Here is a 17,033-nt window from a genome sequence, read left to right as displayed (position 1 = left end):
CTCGCCGTCCCCGACGCTTTGAAGGCATCTGCGAGGGGCTTGTTTGCTTTGTGTCAAAACCAACAGCCGCCGAAGGCAGCCCCTCATTAGCAGTCCAGGTACGTGCCTGGGGAAGCGTCGGGCAGATTAAAATTATTTGAATATCATAATATTAGAAATGCCAATTTGGCCTCAAAATGCTCATCTTCCAAGCCCTACCAGGGCTTTGGTGCATTAAACATTGATGGAGCTACCGGCAGATCAAAGTTTCGGGTTTAACGCTAGAAGTGCTTTGCTGGACTGCCGGTTGCCCCCCGCCCGTTTTGCAGACCCCCCGGGACGAGAAGGATCACGGCGTTGCTGCCTGCCCCGCTCCCACCGCAGCCGTGGGGCTGGCGGTGCACAGCCCGTGCCGTGGGGCTGGCCACTGCTCTTTCCTCCCCGTGCCGAGCCGTGCAGCGCGTGGTTTGCCATTCTCCGTGGCAGGAGTGGTGCGTGTCGGCAAAGCAGGGCCTGGGATTAAAAATAAAAACCCACCCAGTGATGGTTGTGTGGGCCGTGTTTGCTGCCGGGGCTGGCCGGGCTGCGGGGGATCCGTGCCGCGCAAGGCGTCGGCGCGGAGAGGCGAAGCCATCTGGGCTTTCGTGGAGTTGGGGAGGGGGTTATTAAACAAAGAGCTGGGTTTTTTTTTTCATTTTTAACACACGCGAGAGCCGTCCGGCAGCCAGCGAGGAGCCACTTGGTGCTGGTGCCAACGCCATCTGCCTGCTGCAGGGCTGGCTGCCCCCCGCTGCCCGGCCCTCCCGGGGGAGCGGGACCCTGAGCCAGAGGGCTGGGGAGCGGGTGTCAGCCCCTCGCCATAAAGAATAAGGGTCCCCCCACACACCCCCGGCTTTGTGCCGTGCCCAGCTGCAGGGGCTGCCCTGGGCCCAGGTTTCCCTGCTTGGGGGATGATGAGCCCAGCCCCCATTTGGGCTATTTAGGGATGGGGAAGGGCAGCTGGGGGTGTCTCTGGGGCTGGGTGTGGCTGGGGTGAGTGTCCTGGAGGGTTCAGCATGGGGGGGCTGGCAATGGCGGGGAGGCAGGATATAATGGGGTGGGCTCCGAGGACCTTTCCCGCGGCCCTCGGTGGCTCCCCAGCCCGGGGGAGGTCGCCGGTATTCGGGGAGGTAGGAGATCCCCCTCCCCCAGCCTTCAGCTCCCAGCATTTGCTAGGCGCCGCATTCGGAGAGTTACGGCGCGGGGAGGGTGGGGTAGCAGGGAGGAGCCCCCCTTCCCAGCCTGCAGGATTGGCGGGCGCCGCACTCGGAGCGTTACGGCGGGGGGGGGGGGGGGGGGGGAGGCGGAGGCCCCCGGCCCGGGGATTGGCGGGCGCCGCACTCGGAGCGTTACGGCGGGGGGGGGGGGGGAGGCGGAGGCCCCCGGCCCGGGGATTGGCGGGCGCCGCACTCGGAGCGTTACGGCGGGGGGGGGGGGGGAGGCGGAGGCCCCCGGCCCCAGGATTGGCGGGCGCCGCACTCGGAGCGTTACGGCGCGGCGCGGCCGTGCCCGCAGCGCGGAGCTGTCCGCGGTGCTGACCGCCGCCGGCCATGGGCTCGCCGCCGCCCGCCCTGCTCCTGCCGCTCCTCGCCGCGCTGCTCCGCGCACCGGCCCACGGTAAGCGCCGGCCCCGCGCCGACCCGTCCGTCCGTCCCACCCGGTCACCCCCCATCATCCTGGTCACCCCCCCATACGCACCAACCACCCCCGGTACCGGTGGCCCCAGCCCCGCTCCGTCGCCGCCAAACTTTGCCAACTTGCGCTCGCCCCCGGTGCGGCGGGGGCGCTTCTTCCCCCCCCCCCCCCTCCCCAAATCCCGGTGAAGCGAAAATCTCCCCCCCCCGTTATCCGCCCCCCCACCCCGGTGGCGCCGGGAGCGGGAGCCGCCGGGGGCGCGCAGAGCGGTTTGCAGCCGGGCTGGTGCAACGCCGCCCCCGGCGGGCTCCGGCGACAGCCCCTCTGCCGGTATTACCGGCGGGGGGGGGGGGGCACGGCACCGCCCGGCGAGACCCGCTCCCCCGGCTGCCGAGCCCTTCGAGCCCCCCCCCCCCCCCCCCCGGCCGGCTACACCCGGCGGCGGGCTGCGAGCAGGTCCCTCCGTGCTGTTCCCACCATGGGGCTTGGGGACGTTGGGGTCTGGGGCTCTTCCCCCCGCCCCGGTTGGGGTGACCCCTCCAGCTCTGGGGAGGGCATCGGGGAGACGCAGGGATGGGGGGGGGGGGGTGTTGGTCCTTCCCAAAGAGAGCAGCCAACACCCAGCTCAGCTCGTTGGCTCTGCCACCCATGGGGCACGGGCTGCCTCAACACCTTGCGGCTCCACTGCCCCAAAAAAACCAGAACTGGGGACCCGCCGGGGCTTGGGGTGCTCCGGTCCACCGCGGCCATGCCGATGGCGGGCAGCGTGTCCGGGGCGAGGAGCGGGCGGGGGTCCAGCCCGGCGGGATGCGGGCAGCGGGACGCAGGCCGCCCGCACGGCTCAGCCGAGCTGCAGGCAGCAGCCGCGCAGGGAGTTACATAAACTCCCCATCTGGCAGCCGAGCCCAGGCGGGGAAGGGCGCCGTGGCCCTGTGCCCGCTGCTATTCCCGTCTCGCTCTGCCGCCCGGGGCTGCTGCCACAGCCTTCTTGCTTGGGGGGGGGGATGGTATATGGGGGACCCTCTATGGGGCAGCAAGTGGGGTAAGGCCACGGTACCCCCATCTCCTGCCCTGCTGGGGGGCGGGCAGTGAGGCTGGAGGGGTGTCCGTGTCCCTGGCTCTGTCCCCTGGCTCTGTCCTGGGAGCAGGGCCCTGGGCAGGGCAGGTTCCCCCGAGGGAGGTTGGTGCTTACTGTGTCAGTTTAATGATTTCTAATGAGCAATTACCTCTAGTCAGTCCCCTAATTTCTGAATATCAATAAAGTTAATTAAACTCTGCATGTGCATTTTCTAGAGTGTTAGAGGTAGGGATGCCCTGGGAGGTGCTGAGCCCTTCCCAGGGCTGAGAGCCACGGGGTCCCGTCCGCTCTGTGCCCCTCCATGTGCTGTCAGTGCTGGGAGCTACCCATGGGGCTCACCCACCTGCTCCCTGTCCCCCATCAGGCAGGGCTCCCAGCCCAGCACCCCGATTTCTGTGCAGCACCGCCACGCTCGGTGTCACCATGGCCTTGACTTGGCACCAGCTTGGGCTAGTGCATGGTGGGGAAGTGCCATGGGTCTGGGGGATGTGAGGATGGGGGTTTTAGATGCCTCACCCAGGCCAGGGGGATTGGAGATGCCCCCTGGGCGGTGGCAATGAAGGGCCTGATCCTGTCTCTCTCCTGCCACCCTGTGCAGGCCTGTCCCAGCCGTGGGGCAGTACTGGCCCCCGGTGCCCACAGGGGTTTGCCCCAGCAGAAAGTGAGGTCTGGGCCCCACGGCGCTGGTGCAGCCAGGGGGTATGGTGCTGGGCACGGCTCCATCCACCCTGCCCCACCGCACCCCCTCTCCCCAGCTCTCCAAAGCTGTCGCAGGCCTGGCATTTTTGGGGGGGTCATCTTTGCCATGCTGAAGGGAGCTCCTTATAATTTGGGGTCCTGGCAGCCTGAGGTAATGGGAAGCAGCAGGGGGCATGGGGCTTGGCTGTGCCCCCATGAGCTGTGCCGCACCATCCAGCGTCAGCTGGATGCGCCGTACCCACGGGGATGACGCATGGGGGACATGACGTCCCTGGGGATGCGGGTGCTGGTTGGGGTCTCGGTGCGAGGAGGGGGCCAGGGAAGGAAGCAGGCATCTGCTACAGTAATTAACAGCGTGTGTGCTCATCCCCTGCGTGCCTCGGAGGAGTTCATCACCGCTACGCTGCTGTGCCGCCAGGCCAGGATTATCTGGATAATGCTCTTAAGCCGGAGGGCAGGGCTGCCCCACGGGGATGCAGGGCGTGGGCTGGGCCAGCCGCGTCCGCCTGGTCGCCGCAGGACTGGCTGCAGGTTAGCGCCGGTGGGGACGGATTTGGCATGCAGTGCTGTGCCGGGCAGGGCTGCCGGCCCCGGGCTTCATGCAGCTGCCGGGCAGAGCCGGAGCAGCGGGATCACAGGGGGGGGAAAATGGGGTGCAAAGGAGCCTGGGCAAGGGCATGGCAAGGGCAGCCCCAGGCCTGGTGTGGAGCAGTGCGGGGACACACCCCCCCCCCGTGCTGCTGGTGGGACCCCCAGACCGGCACAGGCCTCGCCAGGGCCGTCTCTCTCGGCGTGCAGCCCTGTGCTGGGGCAGGGGCCAGGGCTGACCCCAGGCTGCTGGGCCCCCTGTGAGCGCAGGCAGGCCCCGGGAGAGGCAGATGAAGTTGTGTCTCCGGCGGAAGAGGATAATTTCACCTCCAATCAATTCTTTAAATGCGCACAATTGAAAGATTGCCTTTGAAAGCTGCCTATAACCAGGGAGGTAATGGATTCCCTCCAGTTGCAGGCTGCAGCTCGGGAGCGGCAGCATTCCTTCCTCCGGCTGCTGAGGAAATGGGGCCAGCGGGGGGACCGGCACCTCTCCTGCCACGGGCGTCCTTGGGTGGGCAAAGGGGCTGCCTGGACCCATCGGAGGCAGCCGGGGATGTCTCCATCTGCCTGGCTTCCCATCGGCCTGCCCCATGCTGAGACCCAACGCCACTCGTCACATCTTCTGAGGCGTTGGAGGGTCCCATCGGCCGGGGTTGGGGATGCGCTCGATCCCCCGCCTGCAGGAGAGGTGGCAGGAGCCAGCCCACGCGCTCGCCATGCCAGCGGGGGTTATTACATATATAATTTAAACGCAGTAACAAACTGTGCCATAAGGATCAAATATTAATCAGCCGTGAGAGTGCTGCTGTGACCCTGCAAAAATGCAGAGAGGTGCTTGAAATGCCAGATCGGCCGGCGCTGGCCGATGTGTGGGGGCAATGCCCAGGCAGGGTGGGCTCTGGTGGTCCCCAGCTGCCCTGGGGAGTGGCAGCAGAGGCGGGGGATGTGGCCGTAGCATCAGACCTTGGTGGCTTCCAGAACTGGATGGTTCATCCTACAGAAGGAGTGGTGACGGGGCAGGATGCAGGCTTTGCTGGCAAGGGGATGCTCACGTTGAATTCCCAGGGGGGCGAAGGTGGGCACTGGGGGCAGGCGGGAGGCCAGCTCTGGCGGGAGCAGGCGGCGATGCTCTGTGCTTCCCGCCCGCCGGGAGGGAATGGTGTCTGCGTGGAAGATGACATGGCTGAGCAGCCCAACACGGAGCCCGACAAGCAGCTCTCGCTCTCCTCCCGCAACCGGATTTTAATTACTGTGGCCGGCAGAGGGAAGGGCAGCCGGGAGGGCAGTGCGGCTCTGTTCTCCCCTCCTGCCCTGCGCCGGGCAGGCACCCCCAGCACCCAGGGGTGCCCTGCGGTCTGGGTGCTCCAGGGCGGTGAACAATGCCGGGTCCCAGGGGAGCCTGGAGCTGGCACAGAGCCCCATGGGGGGCTGGCACCCATACTGTGGGCGCCCTGGGGTGGCACAGGGTGGCTGCTGCCCGGCGGTGGGGGCTCCGTCGCAGGGGATCCTGATGCAGGGCTGGGGGGGGGCTGATTCGGGCACTGCCGGCGCGGGGAGGGGGGACATGGCACGGCGCGGCTCCAGCGCTCGGGTCTGAAATAGCAGCAGACATGCAATTTATCACCGCCACCGCTCAGGGAAATTGCTGTACAAACGCATTAGCTCCACAGGGAGAGCAGGGGAAGCGGGATTACACGGGCTGCGGGTGGCGAGGAGGGGACGGGGGCACTGCTGGCACCCCATGGCACCCACTGGGTGGGGAGGGAGGAAAGCCCTGGGGATGGGCACGCCGGTGCCTGCCGGGCTCTGACCTCGCACCCACCCAGTGTCAGTGATGCTCGGCGTTTGGTATGTCAGCCGGCGCTTGGCCGCCGCCGTGATGCTCCAGGAAACCGGTTGTGGCGACATGTGACATGTGTCAGCGGGTAAATGACTGTTCAATTCAAGGAGAATCACAAAACATACAAGGTCAAATGCTTCCCCGCAAGCGCCGCCATGAATATTAAAGCCGGGCTTCTCTGGCAGCCGCCGGGGCTGGCGGCCGCGCTCGCCAGCGGTGTCCCCAGGCACCAGGGCAGCCCCTCTGGTTCCCCCCTCCCCGGCTGCTCTGGCAGCCCCGGCTTGGCCGTGGGCATCTGGCTCGCTGGCGGTGCAGGGGTAGAAGAGGCCATGGGGCAGCAGGATGTGGGTGCCAGCTGGTGCCGATGGGGTGCCCAGCTCCCCACGCCGCGCGCCGGTGGCTCGGCTGCGTGGCAGTGGTGTTGGCTGGGTGGCATGGGGAGCAGGGCTGCGTGGTGGGGAGCTGGCTGCGCAGCCCTGCCCGCACCCACCTGCCTGCACCCTCACACCGTCTGTGTGCACCTGCCTGCACCCACCCGCCCACCCACCCATCCCTGCCTGCGCTCTTACACCACCCACCCGCACCTGCTTGCATCCTGACGCTGCCTGTACTCAATGCTGCCTACACCTCCCACCCACCGCCTGCGCCCACCCTCATTCCCTGCCTGCTCCTGCCCACGGGGCCTTCCTATCCGGAGGCAGGCAGGAGGGTGCCCCCCTCCTTGCAGGGGGGCCCCATCCCCAGGGCCACCGGGGCAGGGGACAGAGATGGGGATCTGGCATCAACCGGGCACGTCCCCCCTCCTGTGCCCGCCGTGGGGGCTGCGGGTGGGGGGAGCACTGCGCCGGCTGCCTGACAGCTCATTCATCACGGCTACCAGCCCCGGTCGCGGGGGCAAAGCCAGATTGGATTTTAAATTGGAAAATAAACCTGGACTCCCGTGAGCCCCAAGGCCTGCCCTCCCCCTGCGCCAGGGTCCCGGCTGCCTGCACCCCCTGCCTGCCCAGGCTGCCAGCTCCCTCCTACAGATGGGGAAACTGAGGCATGGAGCACCACCGTGCCGTGGGGCCGTGATGCTCCTGGGGCGGCCGAGGGCCCTGCACTGTCCCCTCTGCTGAGCTGGGCGCCACGTTATTGCTTTCTTGGCGGGCGGCATTGACTGGCGCTCCCCGGGCGGCTGCGTGCCACCGTATTTGTTTATTTGCGACAGCAGGCAGCATTGATTCCCGCCGGGGGGGTGGCCGCCCGCCGCAGCCGGATTAGTCTCTGGTATCTCTCCGGCTCCCAGCCGCTGTTAATAGGCTCCTGCCTGGCAAAGCTGATGTGAGGGATTAGGACCCCGGCCTGGCTGCAGCCGCGGGCATGTGCCACGCATGGCAAGGGGCCCCGGCGGGGACTTGACGGCCCCTTTGCAACCGCCTCTGCCCACCCTGAGCCCTGCGGGATCCCTGCTGGGTGACAGGGCCCGGAGGGGCGGGTGCTGGGTAGCAGGGTCCCTGTCACCAGCCCCTGGTCACCTTGGGGATGTGGGAGGGACACAGCTGTGGCACGGTCACTGGAGATAAGCTGCTTAGAGACATCTGTGGAGGTGGAGGCTCTAATCCTGTGGTGCTCGAGGGGCACCGGTGGCAACACCTGGGCACCCACTGCCTTCCCACGGTGCCCCGAGCATCCTGCACCCCCTGAGGGCCAAAAGCAACCCCAGTCCCAAGCATCCCATGGTACCCAGAGCATCCCCTGGTGCCAGGAGCATCCTGTAGTACCCAGACCACCACGCAGAGCCCAGGACAGCACCCATGCACTGCCCAGCCCAGGGTGCCACAGCACCCGGATGGGACCTGCTGTAGGAGCCTTGCCGTGGGGTCCGGCCTCACCCGGCAGCCCCAACATGGACCACTGTGCTCCCCAGCACCCCGGGCAGCTGAGACCGTGGGCAGGGGGGTGCAGGGGGCTGGGGTGGGCGTCTCTGCCCCAGCCTTCGCTGCGTGGGGCGGCCGTGGCAGCACAGGGCCCGGCCCCGAGCACTAATATGCTCTTAAAGCCTAGAAGAGATTTTGATGCCCTTCAGTATAAACTCATTAACTTTTATGTTCTAATAAATGGATCCTATTAGAAAATAATTCTGGCCTTGCTGGGGGGCAAGTGAACCTTTTGGAGCCAGTGCGGTCAGGTGCTCGCCTCCCTGCCATGCTGCCATGCCCAGGGCATAGTCACCATCCCGGGGTGCTGGGGACACAGGGGGGGTGGCAGGGTGGTGGGGATGCCCAGCAGCACCCAGCAGCTCCCCCTACACTGCTCACCCAAGCTAATGTCTCTTAATAGTCCCTTAAAAGTTGCAGTCGCAGAGTAATTAATCTTCACGAGGCCCTGCCCTGCTACGGATCGGTATAATTACCCAGTAATTGGCAGTATCGTGTCATCAGCGCCTGTGCATGGCGGCGAGATGTGCCCACACGCTATCACGGCCTCGCGCCCCGCACTGGGCCACGGAGGGATGCTGGGTGCCACCGTGGCATCCCTGTCGCCGAAGCATCCCCCCTGCATGGCACGGTGGGGCTGGAGAGCTGAGCCCCCTGAGGAAGGAGACCATCCAGCGCCGGATCCGGCAGGGAGAAGTGCTGGGTGGCTCATTAGGGCTGATTAATTTGTTTATTTTTTGGTCTAAAGGCTGTAAATGGCTGGACTGGCCACACCGGGGATTTGCTCAGTGGATAATGCACGGGAGGGCCAGGGGGCTGTGGCGGGGGGGTCCCCGTGGCTGCGGGTGGGAGATGGGGTGCGCCGGAGGGGAAGGGGTCCCCAGCAGATTGACATTGTCCGGGGACAGCCTGGCTGGCAGGTGGATGGAGAGAAGCTGAGCTCTCGCAGACTCGTTGCACTGGTGGCCCGGAGCTGGGTCCTAGCGTTTGGGCTCCGGTGGCACCCCCGGTGCAGCCGGTCACGGCAGCCACGGCAATCACCTGCACGTCTGCACCGCAGGGATGTGGGGTCCCGGGGGACCCTCAGCGCAGGATGGCCACCTCATGGAGAGGGACAAGCTGTGACCAGGAACAGCCAACCCCAGGGCTGTCCCCACCAGGGCTGGGTCATGGCAGGGGTGGGCACCCTTAACGTCTACAAGCTGCAGCTGAGTGTTAATTAGTGCTTAATTGCCTGGGCTTCCCCGGTGAAGGGCATAGGACAGCGAGGCAGGGCAGGGCCCCACCGCACCTGGCTGATGTGCTTGTTCGCTGTCCTGGCTGTGGTGCAGCATTGGTCCGCAGGGAAGCGTCAGTCCTTGGAGCAGCACTGGCTCGTGGTGCAGCATCGGTCCCCAGTGCAGCATCGGTCCCTGGTGCAGGATCAGTCCCCGGTGCAGCACAGGTCTGTGGCACTGCACCAGCATCGCTCCCCAGTGCAACATCAGTCCCCGGCGCTGCATCCATCCCTGGCGCAGCATCAGTCCACGGCCAAGGGTTGGTCCCTGGTGCAGCCTTGGTCCCAGGTGCCACATCGGTCCATGGTGCAGCACTGGTCCGTGATGAAGCATCGGTCCCTGGTGCAGCACCAGTCCCCAGTACCGCATCAGTCCATGATGCAGCATCGGTCCATGGTGCAGCACTGGTCTAGTATGAAGCGTTGGTCCCTGGTGCAGCATCAGTCTATGATGCAGCATCAATCCACGGGTCCCCAGCATCCCACGCTCTCTCCTCCTTCTAGGTTTCAACGGGCTGGCAAGCAAGGCCAGGGAGAGCTCTGAGGCCGAGGGGGAGCCGACAGCGTTGCCCACGCTGGCGGAGAGGGAGGCGGAGGCTCGTTTCGTGAGCACGGCGCCCACGCTGAAGCTCCTCAACCACCACCCACTGCTGGAGGACCTGCTGCACGAAGCCTTCCTGAAGAAGGACTACCTGGGCCAGGCACCATTCCTGCCCGCCGGCCCCGGTCCCCTCCTGCCTGCTGGTGCCCTCCAGCCGGCCCCTGGCCCCCCGGCCCCTGAGCCCCCGCCACGCACCCCCGCCCTGCCCAGGGCCGCCTTCCCCACTGACCCGCTGACCACGCCGGCGGGGCGCCCAGGGCCATGGGGGGAGGCGTGGGGGGCCATGCCGGGTGCCGACCCCTCGTGGTCCCCCACTGGGGTGCCGGAGTCGGGCCCCGCGTCCCCCAGCCAGGCACCCGCCGCCCCCGGCACATCCCTGGGACCCCACGCTGGGGCCACTGTGGTCCCCGGGGATGAGGAGGGGACCACCACCACCTCCACCATCACCACCACCACTGTCACCACGCTGCAGGGGCCAGGTGAGGGCCGGGGAGGGAGCTGGGGGGAGCTGGGGCGAAGCAGGGCTGAGCCAGGGTCTCCTCTGTCACCAGCCCCCTGCAACCGGACACTGGCGGGCCCCGAGGGCTGGCTGGTGTCCCCGGAGTCGGCCGCTGTCCCCTACGATGGCAGCCTAGACTGCACCTACACCATCTCCGTCTACCCTGGCTACGGCGTGGAGCTCAAGGTGAGCTGGGGGCTGCGGGTGGGATGGGGTGCCAAGTGCCGGCAGGCAAGCGTGGCCCGTCCCCTGCTCCGTGCCGTGGCTGCGTGGCCATGCACAGTGCAGCAAACAGGTGGTCCTGTCCCTGTCCTCGTCCTTGTCCCCGTGTCCCCGAGCCAGGAGAGCCAGCTCAGGGCATCGCCCACTCTCGGACCCTGCAGCAGGGATGCAGACACGTGAGCTGGTGGGAGCCCTGTGCTCACCGGCTGCCGTGGCTGGCACCCATCACGGAAGAAGCAACACGGGATTTAATTAATGAAGCACTGATGGAGAAGGTGTAAGCAATGCCGGCGGGTGCGACGCTGTGGTGCAGAGCCAGGAAAACCTGGTGCCCATCTGCCAGGAGCAGAGGCTGGCAGCAGCTCCCGCGGTGCTGAGGCCACGTGCTGTTCCCGTCAGCGGCAGGCGGCCGTGTGTCCCCCACCTCTTCCCAGCCCACCGCCTGAGCCGCCACAGGGCAGCACCGTGGCACACCGAAAGCGGGCAGTGAGCAGGAGGCAGCAGCTCCGCGGTCAGCCCCTGCTCCTCCTCCTCACGCAGCAGCGCTCGTCAGTGCCGCCGCTCATCACTGCGCGGCACCGCTTAATTAACATCATTAATAGCAAATTGCTCTGGAGCGCTGGGGCGCATGCCTGGCTGTTGGCAGGACTGTTGGTGTGGGTCCGGCTGTGCCGCGGCACTCCGGTGGAGCCACCGGCTGGGCCCTGCCGCTCTTTGCACGGCGGGATGATTTATGGCACTGCTAACCGTGTTTGAAAGGTGCTGCCCCGTGCAGACAAGCTCCAGCGCGCTATCGACCGCGGGCAAGCTGCCCGAGGACCGGCTCTGAGCCGGGTGCCGGGGCGATGCTGGGGCAGTGACGCCTGGCCGTCCGCCGCAGGTACAAAACATCAGCCTGTTGGAGGGGGAGACGCTGACGGTGGAGAGCGCGGGGAGCCTGGAGCCCACCCTCCTGGCCAACGAGTCCTTCCTGCTGCGGGGCCAGGTCATCCGCAGCCCCGCCAACCTCCTCACCCTCCGCTTCCAGAGCCCCCGGCCCCCCAGCCCCGGCTCCTACCGCTTCCGCTACCAAGGTACGGGGCAGCGCCCACCACAGGCACAGACCCCCCGTGTACCCCCTCCCCCCCCCCGGGGGCTCCCCCACCAATTTGGAGAGTGACGATGCGTGGCGGAGTTAATCTGTGCCGCTGGCTGGTTAAGCGGGCACCTACCGGGCGAAGAACGTCAGTGGAGAGCTAATTGGCATGAGCAATTATGGGCTCATTTAGCATCATTACCGGCAGCGATAGGCACTGTGTCACCCAGCCCTGCAGCACCCAGGTGCTCCCAGGGGGCTGGGGAGGCAGGTGCTGGGCGTGGGGCGGGCTGGGGTCCTGGGGGATCCGTGTGTCCCCCCCCAGTAACACCGCTGCCTGCCCCCAGCCTACCTGCTGAGCTGCCCCTTCCCGGCGCGGCCGGCTTTCGGGGAGGTCTCAGTCAGCAGCCTGCACCCCGGCGGGGACGCCCGCTTCCGCTGCACCACCGGCTACCAGCTGCAGGGAGCCCGCCGGCTCACCTGCCGCAATGCCACCCGCCCCTTCTGGAGCGCCCGTGAGCCCCTCTGCCTTGGTAAGCACCGGCACCGGGGAGACGCGGCACAGCCGGCACGGCACAGCCGGCCGCTGATGGTCCCTCTCCCACAGCGGCGTGCGGCGGGGTGGTCCGGAACGCCACCGTGGGACGCATCGTCTCGCCCGGCTTCCCCGGGAACTACAGCAACAACCTGACGTGCCACTGGCTGCTGGAAGCGCCCGCCAGCCACCGCCTGCACCTCCACTTCGAGAAGGTCTCGCTGGCAGAGGATGACGACAGGTTTGGCCCCGGGACGGGGGGGATTGGGGGGAGTGGGGGCACCCTGGGGCAGCCCCGCACCGGGCACAGGGCCATGTTCAAGGATGGGTGCCGTTCGCCATATCCAAGGATGGGGGCCATTGGCCATGCCCGTGGATGGGTGCCATTGGTCATATTCAAGGATGGGCGTCATTGGCCGTATCCAAGTACAGGTGCTGTTGGCCATGTTCAAAGATGGGTGTCGTTGGCCATGCCGAAGTGTGGGCACTGTTGGCCATTGGCCACAGTCGAGGATAGGTGCTGTTGGCCATGTTCAAGGAAGATACCATTGGCCATGCCCAAGGGTGGGTGCCATTCATCATGTTCAAGGATGGGTGCTGTTGGCCATGGCCGGCACAGCACTCTGCCCCTGCCGTGCCTTGGCAGGCTGATCATCCGCAACGGCAACAACGTGGAGGCGCCGCCGGTGTATGACTCCTACGAGGTGGAGTACCTGCCCATCGAGGGGCTGCTCAGCACCGGGCGCCACTTCTTCGTGGAGCTCACCACCGACAGCAGCGGGGCCGCTGCGGGCATGGCGCTGCGATACGAGGGTATGGGGCCAGGGCATAGGGGGGTACCCAGGCATCCCCGTGCCTGCCTGGCTGCCACAGACCTTCGCCCCTGTGCCCACAGCCTTTGAGCAGGGGCATTGCTACGAGCCCTTCGTTAAGTACGGGAACTTCACGGCCAGCAACCCCCGGTACTCTGTGGGCACCACAGTGGAGTTCAGCTGCGACCCCGGCTACACGCTGGAGCAGGGCTCCACCATCATCGAGTGTGTCGACCTCAGCGACCCGCAGTGGAATGAGACGGAGCCGGCGTGCCGTGGTGGGCACCAGGACCGGGGGGGCTGGGAGCTGGGGGTTCAGTGGGCGCCGGAGTTGGGGGGTGCTGTGTGAGCTGGAGATGGGCCATGATGGATGCTGGAGCCACCGTGCTGCGGTGCGTGCTGGACCTGAGGGACATGCTGGGAGCCGGAGCCAATGGGGATGGTGGGTGCTGGAGCTGGGGGTTGCTGTGGGTGCTGGTGTCGGGGATGGGCTACAATGGATGCTGGAGCCACTGTGCCGTGGTGGGTGCTGGAGCTGGAGCTAAGGGGGATGGTGGGTGCTGGAGCTGGGGTGCTGAAGTGGGTGCTGGAGCCGGGGGGCTGTGGTGGGTGCTGGACACCAGGTGGTAGGTGCCGGTGGGTGCCGTGGCGGATGTCCCCGTGGTGGTGCCGAGCCTGGTGTGTGCCTGCAGCGGTGTGCAGCGGGGAGCTGACGGACGCGGCCGGCGTGGTGCTGTCACCCAACTGGCCGGAGGCGTATGGCAAGGGCCAGGACTGCATCTGGGGGCTGCACGTGGAGGAGGACAAGCGCGTCATGCTGGACGTCCGGGTGTGAGTGCGGGGATGGCTGCAGGATGGGGCTGGCAGGATGGGGTGGTCCCCGTGCCCCCCACCCTCACGGCCCCACCGCCCCAGGCTGCGGCTGGGTGCGGGGGACGTACTGACCTTCTACGATGGGGACGACCTGACGGCGCGCATCCTGGGCCAGTATACGGGTGCCCGTGGCCGCTTCAAGCTCTACGCCTCCACCGCCGATGTCACCGTCCAGTTCCAGTCCGACCCCGGCGCTGGCACCTTCGCCTATCGGCAAGGGTTCGTCATCCACTTCTCCGGTGAGCCCCACGGTGGGATGGCGTCCCCGGCATCCCCAGTGTCCCCGCCACCCTGCTCACCCCACTGTCCCCGCAGAGGTCCCCCGTAACGACACCTGCCCCGAGCTGCCGGACATCGCCAACGGCTGGAAGACGTCCTCACAGCCAGAGCTGCTCCACGGCACCGTGGTCACCTACCATTGCTACCCCGGCTTCCAGCTGGCCGGCACCGACCTCCTGATGTGCCACTGGGACCTGACGTGGAGCGGCGACCTGCCCTCCTGCGAGCGGGGTGAGCTGCTCCCGCCGGTGTCCCCCTTGCCCTGCAGTGCGTCCCCGGCGGCCGCCGTCACCCCCGGTCCCTCCCGCCTGCAGTGACCTCCTGCCGGGACCCCGGGGACGCCGAGCACAGCCGCAGGGTGGTCTCCAGCCCCAAATTCCCGGTGGGAGCCACCGTGCAGTACGTCTGTGACAAGGGCTATGTCCTGGCGGGGGCCGGGACCCTCACCTGCCACGACCGCGCTGCGGGGGGACCCAAGTGGAGCGACCGTCTCCCCAAGTGCATCCGTGAGTCAGGTACCCCCTCCCCGGGCACATCCCCTGAACCGGCGGCAGGCACTGATGCCACCGTGCCCCTGCCCCGCAGCGGAGACGTACGAGCCTTGCCACAACCCCGGCGTGCCGGCGGGCGGGCGGCAGAGCCCCGAGCGGCGGCTGTACCCAGCGGGAGCCACCTTACGCTTCTCCTGTGCCACCGGCCGGGCGCTGCTGGGTGAGGGCAGCCTGCGCTGCCTGCCCGGGCACCCCTCGCGCTGGAGCGGCTCGCCTCCCATCTGCAAGGAGGGTGAGAGGACACCCTCACCCCCCACCCCCACCCCGGCACCCCGCCAGCGCCGCTCGGCACCCCGCTTCTCGCCGCTGACGCTGGCTTCTTTCTTCTGCCCCCTCCAGCCTCCTACGATGAGTTTTACAGCAACCGCAACCTGGATGGTAAGGGCAAGGGTTTGTCGGGGCAGCCTGGGGTGCCGGGGTGTGGACAGGCACCCCGGGGTGCAGCCGATGTGGGGTGCCCCCTTGGTGAGCCCCCGCTCTCCCGGGCAGCCGTGGCCAAAGCCGTGCCCTCGGGGACGGCACTGGAGGGCACCAACGTCGCCATTGCCATCTTCCTGCCCGTGCTGGTGGTGGCCCTGCTCATCGGGGGCATTTATCTCTACTTCTCCAAGTGAGTGGCCGGGTGGCCCCCGTCCCCCTGCGGGGTCCCCCCCAAGCCCCACGGCCGCCCCAGCTGCCCTCTCCCTGCAGGCTCCAGGGGAAGCCAACCCTGCAGTTGCCCCTCGCTGGCTCCCACCCCTACGACCACATCACCGTGGAGTCGGCTTTTGACAACCCCACCTACGAGACAGGAGTAAGTACTGGCCCCCGCGCCCCACCCCCACCCCCCCCACCCCCGGCCGGGGCTGGGCACCCCGGGGACCGAGCATCGCATGGGCCATGCGTGCCAGGGGCTGTGCATGGGGTGAGACAGGCACGGGATGGGGCCATGCGCTCCAGGGACCATGCACGGGGTGGGACATCCATCCAGGGACCATGCACGGGGTGGGACATGCATCCCTGGGGCCATCCCCGGGCTGGGATGTGCCCCCAGGGCCCTACGGGGTGGGAGATGCCCCGTCCCCGTCCCGGGCACCCCATCGCACCGCCGAGTGTCCAACCCCTCGCAGTCTGTTTTCTTTGCAGGAGACGAGGGAATATGAGGTGTCCATCTAGGCGCGGGCAGCGTGGAGCTGGGCGCCGCAGCCACCCCTCCCGGGCCCCCCCGTGCCCGCCAGCCCCCAGCACGGGCCGGGCGCACCTCTCCCAAGGAGACTCAAGCCGAGCGCTCGATGGGAGCGACCCGGGCGCCGGCCACCCCCCTGCCACTCCCAACCCACCCGGACCCCCGTGGGGTCTGCCCGAGCCCCGCTGTCACCCAACCCCCCGCCCCGGGCTCACGGGTTGCTGAGCCAACGGGGGTCCCCAGGCCCCATCCTGCCACCCCGGCCCCCGCAGGGGCACAGCAGCCCCCCCCCGCCCCCGGCCCCCGCGATGGAGGAGGGACCCAGGCAGGGGGAGCGGGGCCGTGGGGACCCCCCAGGTAAGGACAGGGCTCCCTGGGGCTGGGGGGGGGGGGGCCAGCGGGACACCCTGCAAAGCCCTGGGGGGGCGAAGGGCCTGGGTGGCCATGGAGGTGCCCACCCACCCCTCACCCACCCCCAGCAACAGGGCCTGGCCCCCCTGCACCCCCGTGTCTCCCACCAGCGCCACACAGGGACATGTCCCCCCAGTGCCCCAAGCATGTTGCGTGTGTGTCCCCCCCCGGCCCCCCCGCTTGCTTCGCCCTCCCCAGGGCGTCTCCTCTGCCACCGGCGCATCCCCCCCCCCCCCCCCCGTCCCGGCACCCCACCAGGGCCGGATCTGGGCCGCCAGCCCGGGGTGATGGGGTGGGCAGGGGGGCACCAGGCATGGCTGTGCCCCCCCCGCCGCGTCCCGCCCGGGCTGGTGGCCTCGGCCCCGGCCCCAGCCGCCCCCCCGGTCTGGAGAGGATCCCCCCCCCCCCATCTTTTGGTTGTTTCATTAATAAAAACTGGTGTTTTAGAAGAAGTGGTGGCGTCTTCCTCAGCAGGGCCGGGGAGCCCGGAATGGGGGTGCAAACCCACCCCCCACCCCCCAGGGTGGCCCTTGAGCCCCCCCGCATCCCTGCCCCCGCCCTGACCCATGCCCCCCCACCCTGCACCCCCATACCGCACCCCACCCTGCGCCCCCAGACAGCATCCCCGCGGCATCCCCCCCCCACCCGCTCACCCCGCCCCAGCCCCCCCCCCCCCCCATGCTGCCCCCTCCCGCCACACGCTGCGGGGGGGGTGGGGTGGGGGCCGCCAGTGCCCCTTTAAGGGGCGTGTCCTCCGCTGAGATGACGTCACGAGCAGGATACCGCCCCCTCCGCACTGGCGCGCCGCTCGCCGCGCGCCCCCTGCCGGCGGGCGGGCCCCGCCGCCCCGCCCCGCCCCGCGTCGTGACGTCACCGACGGCCGCGCTGCCCCCCCCCCCCCCCCCCCGCTCCCCCCGCCTCGCGCCGGAACGTGACGGCGGCCACGCGCCTGCG

General features: G+C 68.1%; 1 protein-coding gene across 3 annotated transcripts; it reads left to right on the top strand.

Annotated features, from left to right (window-relative positions):
• The first annotated feature begins 1,550 nt into the window (after positions 1–1,550).
• SEZ6 (seizure related 6 homolog) lies at positions 1,551–16,460 on the top strand. Of its 3 annotated transcripts, none has more exons than XM_076354641.1 (17): positions 1,551–1,635; positions 9,561–10,136; positions 10,209–10,342; positions 11,259–11,451; positions 11,801–11,986; positions 12,061–12,229; positions 12,635–12,801; positions 12,884–13,078; positions 13,493–13,631; positions 13,716–13,912; positions 13,989–14,183; positions 14,267–14,458; positions 14,538–14,735; positions 14,843–14,881; positions 14,993–15,113; positions 15,194–15,296; positions 15,629–16,460. In XM_076354641.1, exons 1-17 carry the CDS (start codon positions 1,569–1,571, stop codon positions 15,656–15,658), a joined length of 2,901 nt encoding a protein of 966 aa, XP_076210756.1. In that variant the 5' UTR covers positions 1,551–1,568; the 3' UTR covers positions 15,659–16,460. The 3 variants fall into 3 exon arrangements, with proteins under 3 accessions (XP_076210756.1, XP_076210755.1, XP_076210757.1); XM_076354640.1 differs by having other exon boundaries at positions 15,613–16,460; XM_076354642.1 differs by lacking the exon at positions 1,551–1,635 and adding an exon at positions 3,742–3,961 and having other exon boundaries at positions 15,613–16,460.
• Positions 16,461–17,033: the final 573 nt, after the last annotated feature.

This window comes from Aptenodytes patagonicus, chromosome 17 (genome assembly GCF_965638725.1).
Source record: "Aptenodytes patagonicus chromosome 17, bAptPat1.pri.cur, whole genome shotgun sequence".
NCBI classification, from domain to species: Eukaryota; Metazoa; Chordata; class Aves; order Sphenisciformes; family Spheniscidae; genus Aptenodytes; species Aptenodytes patagonicus.
Note: the sequence above shows the minus strand (reverse complement) of the source record. Positions and strands in the feature narration are given on the sequence as shown.